Raw genomic sequence first — 12,976 nt, forward strand, 5'->3', positions numbered from 1 at the left:
CTTTTCCATATTCTGGGTCCCAAAGGCTTACATTTAAATTTAAATAGCCAGGTATGACTAGTGGCTACTCTATTGAACAGCCTAGTTCCAGAACCAGTTCTAGGGCCTCTAAAATGGTGCTTTAGGTCAATTTCAAGTTTCCTTCACTGATCCATCATATGATTTTTCTGACCTAGGCACTGATTTCCATCCTGAGGCAGTCTTCTCTCTCTTTTGGCATCTCGTGACATGTCCCATCCTGAATCCCCACAGAACAGAATCTACAATAAAGTCTTATGTGCAACTAATTTCTTCTTTGAGAATGTAATCCTGCAGATGAGGAAGAAGGGTTAAGGAAGAGTGAAACTAAGCCAAAGAAAACACAAATTTGTTACAAAGAATATGTAACAAAGTAGACAGCCATCAAGGGCATTTCCATGACAATATTTTTGATTTGCATTTATCTGATAGTTAATTATGTTAAGCATCTTTTACATATCTGTTGATCATTTGTATGTCTTCATCAGAGAAATGTCTGTTCAAGTCCTTTACTATTTTTTAAATTAGTTATTTGTTTTTCTACTGAATTGTAAGAGTTCCTTATATATTTTGGAAATTAATCCCTTATGAGATATATCGTTTCCATTCTGCAGGCTGCCTTTTCACTCTGTTGATCCTTCACTGTATAGAAGTTTTTAAATTTGGTGTAGTTTCTCATGACTATCTTTGCTTTTGTTGCCTGTGCTTTTGGCTTCAAATCCATGAAGTCATTGTCAATATCAGTGTATTCCCCTAAGTTTTCTTGTAAGTAATGGAAGGTAGTAGTACAAAGTCCAAATTTTTATTTATTTATTTATTTATTTAGGCATGTAGATAGCTCTTTTTCCCATTACCATTTGTTGAAGAGGCTCTTCTTTCCATATTATGTGTCCTTAGCACCCTTGTCAAAGATTTGTTGGCTGTATACATGTGAATTTATTTCTGGGCTGTCTATTCTATTCCATTGGTCTATAAGTCTTTATAGAATTGTAAAGTAATTAACCTCCAATTAAAATAAATAAATTTATATAAAAAAGAAGTACAATACTGTTTTGATTATTGTTGCTTTGTAATATATTTTGAAATTGGAAAGTGTGTTGCCTCCAGCCTTGTTTTTTTTCCTCAAGATCATTTCTGGCAATTCTGGCTCTTTTGTGGTTCCAAATGGATATTGTTAAAAGAATAAAGGATAAGTGTTGAGGTTAAGGAGAAATTAGAATCCTTATACATTATTGGTGGGAATGTAAAATAAACAGCTGTGGAGAAAGTATAGAGACACCTCAGAAAAACAAAAATAGAGCTACCATATGATCTGAACTTCACATTTGTGGGAATATATCCAAAGAATTTAATCAAATTTTCTGTTGATGTGCAGGGCTACATTCCCTCTCTGTTGTTTGTCCTGAGAACAAACTAAGATGGAGGTAATGAAGATAATGGCAACCTCCTTCAAAAGGTCCCATGCACACAATGCTGCACTCAGTGCCCCTGACCCTGCAGCAGGCCGCCACCAACCCATGCCCCTGCCGGATACTCCTGGACACTCACAAGCAAGTCTGGGTCAATCTCTTGTAGGGTCACTGCTCCTTTCTCATGGGTCCTGGTGCACACAAGGTTTTGTTTGTGCCCTCTGCGAGTCTGTTTCCCCAGTCATGTGTAAGTTCTGGCAGCTCTGTGTGGGGTTAATGGTGACCTCCTCCAAAAGGGCTTATGCCACACCCAGGTCTGCTGTGCCCAGAGCCCCTGCCCCTGTGGCAGGCCACTGTGGAGGCATACCTCCGCAAGAGACACTCAAACACTCGAAGGCAGGTCTGACTCAGTCTCTGTAGGGTCTCTTGGTGCACACAAGGTTTTGTTTGAGTCCTCCAAACGTCTCTAGCAGATATGGGGTATGATTCTAAATGCAATATTTCCTCTCTTACCATCTTGTTGGGGCTTCTCCTTTGCTTTTGGATATGGGGCATCTTTTTTAGGGGGGAGCCAACATTCTTTTGTCAATGGTTGTTCAGCAGTGAGTTTTACTTTTGGAGTTCTTTTAGAGTTCTTGCAGGAGAAGATGAGTACATGACCTTCTACTCTTTTTAAAAACTGAATTAAAGATTTACTGTACATGGCCCCACTGATCAGAACAGAACTCAGTTTCCCCCACAGTCAGTTTTTCCCATCAGGAAGCTTCCATAAGCCTCTTTCATGAGGGCAGACAGAATGAAGACCACAATCACAGAAAACTAATCAAACTAATCACATGGATCACAGCCTTGTCTAACTCAGTGAAACTATGAACCATGCTGTGTAGGGTCACCCAAGAAGGAAGGGTCATGTGGAGAGTTCTGACAAAACGTGGTCCACTCCATAAGGGAATGACAAACCACTTCAGTACTCTTGCCTTGAGAACCCCATGAACAGTATAAAAAGGTAAAAAGATATGATACTGAAAGATGAACTCCCCAGGTCAGTAGGTGCCTAATATACTACTGGAGAAGAGTAGAAAAATAACTCCAGAAAAAATGAAGAGATGGAGCCAAGTAAAAACAACACCCAGTTGTGAACGTGACTGGTGATGGAAGTAAAGTCTGATGCTGTAAAGAACAATATTGCATACAAACCTGGAACGTTAGATCCATGAATCAAGGTAAATTGGAAGTGGTCAAACAGCAGATGGCAAGAGTGAACATCTACATTTTAGGAATCTGTGAACTAAAATGGACTGGAATGGGAGAATTTAACTCAGATGACCATTTTATCTACTACTGTGAGCAAGAATCACTTAGAAGAAAAGGCGCAACCCTCATAGTCAACGAAATTGAGCCTGAAATGCAGTACGTGGGTGCAATCTCAAGAATGACAGAATGATTGCTGTTTGTTTCCAAGGCAAACCATTCCATATCACAGTAATCCAAGTCTATGCCCCAACCACTAATGCTAAAGAAGCTGAAGTTGAATGGTTCTAGGAAAACCTACAAGACTTTCTAGAACTAACACTCAAAAAAGATGTCCTCTTCATTATAGGGGGCTGGAATGCAAAAGTTGGAAGTCAAGAAATACATGGAGTAATAGGCAAATTTGGCCTTGGAGTACAAAAGGAAGCAGGGCAAGGCTAACAGAGTTTTGCCAAGAGAATGCACTGGTCATAGCAAACACCCTCTTCCAAAAACACAAGAGAAGATTCTACACGTAGACATAACCAGATGGTCAATACTGAAATCAAATGGATTATATTCTTTGCAGCTAAAGATGGAAAAGCTCTATACAGTCAGCAAAAACAAGACTAGGAGCTGACTGTGGCTCAGATCATGAACTCATTACTGTCAAATTCAGACTTAAATTGACCAAAGCAGAGAAAACCACTAGACCATTCAGGTATGACCTAAATCAAATCCCTTATGATTATACAGTGGAAGTGAGAAATAGATTCCAGGGATTAGATCTGAGAGACAGAGTGCCTGAAGAACTATGGACAGAGGTTTGTGACATGGTACAGGAGGCATGATCAAGACCATCCCCAAGAAAAAGAAATGCAAAGAGGCAAAATGGTTGTCTGAGGAGGCCTTACAAATAGCTGAGAAAAGAGAAGTGAAAGGCAAAAGAGAAAAGGAGAAATACACCCATCTGAATGCAGAGTTCCAATAAATAGCAAAGAGAAATAAGAAATCCTTCTTCAGTGATCAATGCAAAGAAATAGAGGAAAACAATAGAATGGGAAAGACTAGAGATCTCTTCAAGAAAATTAAAGATAACAAGGGAACATTTCATGCAAAGATGGACACAATAAAGGAGATAAATGATAGGGACCTAACAGAAGCAGAAGATATTAATAAGAGGTGGCAAGAGCACACAGAAGAAAAGATCTTCATGACCCAGATAATCATGATGGTGTGATAACTCACACTCACCTAAAGCCAGACATTCTGGAATGTGAAGCCAAGTGAACCTTAGGAAGCATCACTATGAACAAAGCTAGTGGAGGTGATGGCATTCCAGTGGAGCTATTTCAAATCCTAAAAGATGATGCTGTGAAAGTGCTGCACTCAATATGCCATAAAATTTGGAAAACTCAGCAGTGGCCACAGGACTGGAAAAGGTCAGTTTTCATTCCAATCCCAGAGATAGGTAACGCCAAAGAATATTCAAACTACTGCACAGTTGCATTCATCTCACGCACTAGCAAAGTAATGCCCAAAATTCTCCAAGCCAGGCTTCAACAGTACATGAGCCATGAACGTCCAGATGTTCAAGCTGGATTTATGAAGGGCAGAGGAACCAGAGATCAAATTGCCAAAATCCACTGGATCATCAAGAAAGCAAGAGAGTTACAAAAAAATCACATCTACTTCTGCTTTATTGACCACACCAAAGCCTTTGACTGTGCGAATCACCACAAACTGTGGGAAATTCTTCAAGAGATGGGAATACCAGACCACCTCACCTGCCTCCTGAGAAATCTGTATGCAGGCCAAGAAGCAACTTTTAGAACTGGACATGGAACAACAGACTAGTTCCATATCGGAAAAGGAGTACATCAAGTCTGTATGTTGTCACCCTACTTATTTAACTTATATGCAGAGTACATCATGTGAAATGCCAGGCTGGATGAAGCACAAGCTGGAATCAAGATTGGAGGGAGAAATATCAATAACCTCAGATACACAGATGACACCACCCTTATTACAGAAGGTGCAGAATAACTAAAGGGCCTCTTGATGAAAATGAAAGATAAGAGTGAAAAAGTTGGTGTAATACTCCACATTCACCAAACTGAAAGCATGGCATCTGATCCCACCACTTCATGGCAAATGGATGGGGAAACAATGGAAACAATGATAGGCTTTTATTTTGTTGGGCTTCAAAATCACTGCAGATGGTGATTGCAGCCATGAAATTAAAAAACGGTTGCTCCTTGGAAGAAAAGCTACGGCCAAACTAGACAGCATATTAAAAAGCAGAGACATTACTTTGCCAACAAAGGTCCGTCTAGTGAAGGCTATGGTTTTTGCAGTTGCCATGTATGGTGTGAGAGCTGGACAATAAAGAAAGCTGAGCATCGAAGAGCTGATGTTTTTGAACTGTAGTGTTGGAGCAGACTCGTGAGAGTCCCATGGACTTCAAGGAGATCAAAACAGTCCATCCTAAAGGAAATCAGTTCTGACTATTCATTGGAAGGACTGATGCTGAAGCTGAAGCTCCAATACTCTGGTCACTTAATGCAGAGAACTGACTCACTGGTAAAGACCCTGATGCTGGGAAAGATTGAAGGCAGGAAGAGAAGGGGATAAGAGAATATGAGTTGGTTGGATGGCGTCACCAGCTCTATGGACATGAGTTTGAGCAAGCTCTGGGAGTTAGTGAAGGACAGGGAAGCCTGACATGCTGCAGTCCATGGGGTCACAAAAAGTCGATCACAATTGAGTAACTGAACTGAACTGATCCAAAAAAAATTTAGATCATCATCTCCAGCAGGTAGCTACACACCCATGTCCTTTTTAGCACTATTTATAGTAGTCAAGATATGGAAACAATACAACTGTCCATTAGCAGACTAATAGACACAGAAAATATGGACCTAAACAAAATGGGATACTAGTTGACCTTTAACATGAAAGTAATGTTGTCATTCTCAACAACATGGATGAACCTGGAGAATATTATGCTAAGTGAAATAAGCCAGTTACATGAGGACAAATACTGTATGATTCCATTTATAGAAGGCATTTAAAACAGACTCATAGAAGCAGAGACTATAATGGGTGAAGTAGTAGGGCAAATGGAGCATTGTTATTCAATATTCCAGTTATGCTATATGATTAAAATCTAGAAATCAGTTCTCCAAAATAATAACTCTACTTAACAATATGGTATAGAGTACTTAAAATTTAAGAGAATACATAAATTTCTCACCACAAAATAGTGTGAATGGGGAACACACTCAAAATGGTGAGTGGGGAACACATTGGAAGTGTTGGATATGTCTCTCTTCTGTAGAGATGATGTTACAGGTGTTTGCACACGTCCAAACTCATATTTAGTTATGCATATTAAATATGAAAAAAAAAGTGTTTCAGAAGGGTTTTCTCTGGGAATGAAATGGGGAAGTGTTGTCTATCAACTCATGCATTCCAGTGGTAAGGTGTAGCTGTGAAGCATTAACTATTCAAGCCTGCATTTCTACAAAAGCATTAAAAATTCCCACAGACATCTCATGTTGTGCCATTCTGGAACCTAGGATCAAGAAAGGAAAGGCAGCACCCAAGGGTATGTGTGGGAATTTCATACTATCATGACTGGGAAGAGGAACGACCAGAAGATTTGGAGAGTGTTTAAAGTGCCCCAAACTACCCATTTGAAGGTCCCAAGCAAGACCCAGGCCATTGATATGGAAAGAGTTGCAGCCTTCTGCCCCTGGAAAGTGGTCCAGTGGAAAAGATCAAGGTACCTCTGGAGGTGGGGGAGTCGAGGGGTACGGGGAAAATTAGAAATGAACACATTTTCAATAGGTTTTTGTCTACATTTGCTTCTTTTTGTCCCCCTTCTCTACAAGGATGGTGTTTAAAAAAATTAATGCACATTTAAGTGCATCACCATCAGAAGCAATGCTGTTGCAAGAAAGGGGACCCCTTCCAGGGCTTGAAAGTGGGCTCTTGTCTAATATTCAGAAATGAACCATGTGATGAGAAACACCAGAGATGATATTGGGGAGACAAAACAAGAGATGTTATTGGGAGTGGGGAGCCCAGGTGGAAAGCAAGAGGGTAAGGAAACCCAGTAGGATTGCTCTGCCACGTGGCTCAAAGTCTTGGGTCTTATGGTGATGGGATTAATTTCTGGGTTGTTTTTGGCCAATCACTGTGTGTTTCCCCTAACAATGTGACTCTACAGGGGTCAATTTCCTTAATGCACACAACTCTGGTGAAGAAACCAAACTTCTCTGAGGGGTAGAAAGCACATCAACACCAAGCCAGTGAATATGCTTGTCCAAACAGAAATAACAGTGTGGGTAAATTAGAGGGGCTAGTGGCTGATGCCTGAGAGGCTTTTGTTAAGGTGAAAAGGCAGTGTTAAGACAGAGCAAAAGAGGGCCCACCAAGGAAGGGAGTCAGGGAATGAGAAAGGAATTTCTTCTAGAACCAAAGTCAATCAATTTAGGGCATGAGGAAGACCCAGATTCATGCAGAGGAGCAGGAAGCAGTTTCTCTGGAAATAAGAATCCCAGGGAGAGCAGCAGGATCTGGGCAAAGATTCCTGGGTCAAGGGCTCTGAGAGGTGGTTTTAGGAAAGGGAGGGACCTGGACAAACCTGAGAGGAGACCTGAAGCGACAACAGAGACTAGAGCTTAGATGTGACAGTGACATTGGCACCACCTTAGAAGGTCATGGCTGGTCAGACAGTAGCTGAGAGGGAAGGACATGGGTGGGGAGGGAAGCAGGGCCAGAGCATGACGAACCCGCACCTTCTCAACTCACACTGTTAAGCCTGTCATAAGATAGTGAATCACTTCTAAGAAGTCACCTTATTATGGTTGTTCAAGCAGTTCATGGGATTCCCAGGCGGGACTAGTGGTAAAGAACCTGCCTGCCAATGCAGGAGATGTAAGAGAGGCAGTTTCGATCTCTGGATCAGGAAGATCCCCTGGAGGAGGGGATGGCAACCCATCCCATTATTCTTGCCAAGAGAATCTCCATGGACAGCGGAGCCTGGCATGCTACAGTCCATAGGGTCTCAAAGAGTCGGACACAAGTGAAGCAACTTAGCATGCACTCAAGCAGTCCATGTATATCTTTCTAAAATAATGCTTTCTTCTCTTTCTCTCTCTCTCCCCTTTCTTCCTTTTTCCTTCATTTCTCCCTTTCTTCTTTCGCTCCCTTCTCTCCCTCTTTCCTTCAACCTTTCCTTCCTCCCTCTCTTCTATGAACATATGCATCTATCAAGGAAAACAATAATTGCACATTGACTGAGCATCTGCCAGACAATGGATGAAGCTAAAGTTTAATTAGAGCTTTGGAGAACTAATGAAAGGAGATCCCAGTGGTGGCTGTGCCTGGGACTCAGGTTAATGTGAGATAAGAAAGGTAAAGCAGTGGGAAGGGAGGAGCCATCCACATACCTGAATTTTAAGAATGTTTGAATTTCCTAAGGGCCACACCTAGTAAGAGATTGTGCATTGAGGTCAACCCTGGATTAGTGACCTCTATTTCACCTGATCCTGATCAGAGGATGTAGCTGGTTCATGAACTCAAAGAATCAGGCTTTCTTGTTCTTTGTTGCCCACAGAGAAGAGACATCCCATGAGAAGCAGGGTCTTAGGGCTGTTCCAACATGCTGGACAGATCCAGTCTTAACTTTCCATCCCCAGTGATATGCACAGCATGGTCAATGTGGCATCCTAAGGCCCTTCAGAGGGAAGCATTTCCAAAGCAGACATTTTAACTTTTCCTTTTCTTTTCTAGTTTTGGATCTACTAAGAGATGGAATATCAGATGCTTCACTTGCTACCACCATTCCCATGACCTCCCAGGAGACACAATATTGCCTATTGTTCATCTCCACATTCACTTAGGAAATTAAAATGCTCAAAAAAATTAATCTGAACTAAATATTAGGGTCCTGTTAAACAGGCATGGTTATTTCTGGTCCCAGGAGCGTGGAACTTCTCTCTGATTTAACTTATCACCACCCAAGAACCCTGTTTCCCATAGCAACCACACTACAAACAGTAGACAGTGAGAACAGACCTATCAAAATAGTGACATCACCGTCAAACAATAAGTGCCCCACAAAATGTTAAGCCAGAGATTTTCACTACTAAAGCTGGAATGAAGACAGTTTAGCACCCCCAAATCCCACTTCCTTAAGGCAAGGCTCATATTCTATATAAAATGCCAGCTGGCCAGAGATTTCTCACCAGACCCAGGAGACCAGACAACTCAAACGTTTCTTCACATCAGGTGAGACTCCTCACATGGATTTTCTTAATATTTGCCCAATGATACTGTATTTTCATTAAGATGTCTTTGCCATGATGTGATATATTTATTTTAAATGCAAAGTAATTTATGTTTAAGGTGACTATAGATCTTTCTGACTTCTCACTTAGATTACAGCTGTGGAATTTGGGGTCAGAAAAGGGGAACAGTTTCTGTTGACCATCTGTTCAGTTGGCAGGAGGGTATAGACTACAGCTCATGTTCAGGGCAATTTTAGTGACATTTTAATATTCTCTCATTAATTTTTAGACTCTGCAAAATCAAGGGCACTGCATTGGCTCTTTGGATGTATAAAATAGACACTTTTCTTTACTCCTTGAACCTGTGATCCATCAGAGAATGTAATACATAAGAGTAATTTACCAAAAATTACTGCACATAGAATAGAGAGGATGAGGCAGGTATTGTGCTGAGTCAGAATGAGAAAGATGACTTGGGATCTGGGAGAAGAGCCATGAGGGGTGAGCGTGTATGGACAAGCAACAGCAGAATGGAAAGACTTCCAGAAACGAGCTCCAAGAAGACAATGTGAACAGAGGCTCATAGATGGAATTGTGTGGGCTTATGGATTTTCCTATGAGAACTGAGGCACTCTATGTGAGGGATATGAGAGGATAGACAGCAGATTTTGAACTTTATCACTTTTTCAATTGATTGTAAACCGAGGGCTTCAATCAATCATAGGAACCTAAAGTTATGTTATGTGGCTAATGTAGGTTTTCAGAAAAACACAGGAAGAAAGGAAGCAAAGAGAAATGCTCCACTCCCATAGGAGCAAAATAAACCACCTTTAAACTTCTTCTCTTGAAAGTGTACAGGAATCCTTAAAGTTTCCTTTGATTCTCAAATTCAAGGAAACAAAAATAAAGAGAAGAGAAGCTTTTGTTTCTTAAGGGGCATGAAATTAAGATATTTGTCATTAGACTTGGCTTCCTCCTTGTTTTACTAAACTACTAAATCTGCTTTTCTGTCTCTAGGTCCAGCCTTCTTTAAAGCATGAGTTCCTATCAGCAGAAACAGCCCTTCACCCCACCCCCTAAGCCTGAGCAGCAGCAGGTGAAGCAGCCCTGCCAGCCTCCACCTCCACCTCAGAAACCATTTGTTCCCATAATTGAGGAGCCATGCCTTCCAAAGGTTCCACAACTGGACAACACCAAGGTTCCCGAGCAAGGCTATTCCACACTTCCGGAGCCATGTCCCATCAAAGATCCGGAGCCAGTCTACACCAACGTCCCTCAGCCTGGAAATACCAAGGTGCCTGAGGCATGCATTCCAGGCCCAAACCAGAAGAAAGACAACCAGAAGTAACATGTTCCACAGCTATGCCCTTGAGGAACCAACCTCCAGATATTGAACACCTTCTCCCCTTTTGTTTCTCTGTCTTCATTTTGTAGACCTTGCAATGAGTATTCTCTCTCCCTGAGTCACAGCCTCTCTTGTTTGCATCCGAAAAATATGTGCTATGAGGTTTTCCTTACTCTGAACAGTCCTCTGAGCTCTGAGTTCTGCAGAAGGCCTTAGCAGCTTTACTGATTCTCAGTTGCTTGGGGTTCATCTGAAGGGAGAACCAGGATTTGAAGAAATACCTCTTTCCCTTTCTACTTCTATTAAAACACTTTAAAGCACACTCCTGGATGTTGGTGTCATTGGCTGACTGTGCCCCATTCTTTGCTGTCCCATAATGAATAGGACTTGCAGTTAGAGAGGAGTTGGTATGGATGGCATCTGTCTAATTCTGGTACCCTGGGCTTCTATAGGTGTGTGTGTGTGTGTGTGTGTGTGTGTGTGTGTGTGTGTGTGTGTGTGTGTGTGTGTGTGTGTGATTACATTTAGGGGGCATCCTTGGAATGGCAATAGCTATTGTGTAATAGAGGTCAGAGCCTGTCACTCAGGCAGCCATACCTGGAACAGATTTCTTCTCTGGCAGTGGACTGAGTTCTGCTCGTTCCAAGCCACCTCCAAGCCCGTGTGCACTGCTTCCAAGACTCCAGTTTATTCCCAAAAACATCACTCCTAAATGTGTCTCCTTTGCTGTCTTTCAAGTAGGATCATCAGTACTATTCTAGATTCCATGCATATGTGTTAATATATGATATTTGTCTTTCACAGTGGGGAAGGAGAGGGTGGGATGATATGAGAGAATAGCATTGAAACATATGCATTACCATATATAAAATAGATAGCCAGTGGGAGTTCAATGCATGATGCCAGGAACTCAAAGCCAGTGCTCTCTGACAACCTAGAGGGGTGGGATGGTGGGGGGAAGTGAGAGAGGGGTTCAAGAGGGAGGGGACATATGTATACCTAATGTAGATTCATGTTGAAATATGGCAAAAGCCATCACAATATTATGAAGTAATTATCCTGTAAAGTAAAAGTTAAAAATTTTAAAAAACATCATTCCTACATTCTTGAACCTAATACTCTGGTTTTCTTCACTAATTTTTACTTTACAGATACCCACCCAAGGAAGCATTTGATTATAAGCAGCTACATGCTCATATGATCTGACACAAGGGCCTCATGTAATTAACCCTTCTACTCAAGTCCTTCTTCATCTGCCTCCTTCTAACTACAAATAATAGTAATGATCAGAGGGGTTCTAGTTTCTTGAAGCGATTCTTCTATTTTGATACACTCTGTAAAGGCTTTCTGACTCATTCTGGTTTTTAAATTTTTATTGGAGTATAGTCGATTTGCAATCTTGTGTCATTTTCAGGTATACAGCAAAGTGAATCATATACCTGATGTATGTGTGTGTACGCTCTTTTATAGATTCTTTTGCCATATAGGCTATTATGGAGAGTACTGAGTAGATTCCCCTGTGCTATACAGTAGGTCCTTTTCAGTTATCTATTTTATATATAGAACAGACTTAGGGACACAACAGGGAAAGGAGAGGGTGAGGCTAATTGAGTGGGTAGCATTGACATATGTTCACTACAGCGCGTAAGATAGGTAACCAAGGGGGAGCTGGCGTACAACATAGGGTGCTCAGCCCAGTGCTCTGTGACAGCCTAGAGGGATAGGACGGAGGGTGGGTGGTGGCAGGGAGGTTCAAGAGGGAGGGGACACATGTATACTTATGACTCATTTGGCAGAAACCAATATAACATAGTAAAGCATTTATCCTCCACTTTAAATATATGTATATATATTTTAAAGTAATGTGTATATGTTTATTCCAATCTCCCAATTTAATCCTCCCCCCTCCTTACTCCCAGGTAATCATAAGTTTGTTTTTTACTTCTGTTTTGTAAACAAGTTCATTTGTACCCTTTTTTCAGATTCCACATATAAACAGTATCATATGATATTTGTCTTTTTTTGATCAGACTTCCTTCACTCAGTATGAAAATCTCTAGGTCCATTCATGTTGTTGCAAATGACATTATTTCATTTTTTTATGCTGAGTAATATTCCATTGTATATATGTACCATATCTGCTTTATCCATTCCTCTGTTGATGGAAATTTAGGTTGCTTCTATGCCTTGGCTACAGTAAATGGTACTGTAATGAACTTTGGCATGCATGCATATTTTCAATTTACAGTTTTTTCCAAGTATATGCCCAAGGAATAGGAGTGCAGAGTCATATCATGTTTCCTTTTTTAGTTTTTTTTAAGGAACCTCTATACTATGCTTCATAGTGGCTGTAACAGTTTACATTCCCACAAACAGTGAAAGAGGGTTCTCTTCTCTCTACACCCTGTCCAGCATTTATTGTTTGTAGATTTTCTTATGATGGCTGATTTGACCAGTATGAGATGATAGCTTTTGTAGCTTTGTATCATTGTAGCTTTGATCTGCATTTCTTTAAGTATTAGTAATGTTGAGAATCTTTTCATGTGCTTTTTGGCCATCTGTATGTCTTTTTTTTTTTTAGAAATATCTATTCGGATCTTCCACCCAATTTTTGATTAGGTTGTTTACTATTTTGATACTGAGTTCTATGAGCTGTTTGTATGTTTTGGAAATTA

At 40.8% G+C, this 12,976-nt stretch overlaps 1 protein-coding gene across 1 annotated transcript; it reads left to right on the forward strand.

Annotated features, from left to right (window-relative positions):
• The first annotated feature begins 8,912 nt into the window (after nucleotides 1–8,912).
• On the forward strand, nucleotides 8,913–10,623 carry LOC105613517 (small proline-rich protein 3-like). Its single transcript, XM_027965116.2, has 2 exons — nucleotides 8,913–8,957; nucleotides 9,974–10,623. Exon 2 carries the CDS (start codon nucleotides 9,993–9,995, stop codon nucleotides 10,302–10,304), a length of 312 nt encoding a protein of 103 aa, XP_027820917.1. The 5' UTR covers nucleotides 8,913–8,957; nucleotides 9,974–9,992; the 3' UTR covers nucleotides 10,305–10,623.
• The last annotated feature ends 2,353 nt before the right edge of the window (nucleotides 10,624–12,976 follow it).

Source organism: Ovis aries, chromosome 1 (genome assembly GCF_016772045.2).
Source record: "Ovis aries strain OAR_USU_Benz2616 breed Rambouillet chromosome 1, ARS-UI_Ramb_v3.0, whole genome shotgun sequence".
NCBI lineage: Eukaryota > Metazoa > Chordata > Mammalia > Artiodactyla > Bovidae > Ovis > Ovis aries.

What these genes read in the sequence shown, in the direction of transcription:
- LOC105613517 (XM_027965116.2), top strand. Translation starts at nt 9,993, where the DNA reads ATGAGTTCCTATCAGCAGAAACAGCCCTTCACCCCACCCCCTAAGCCT.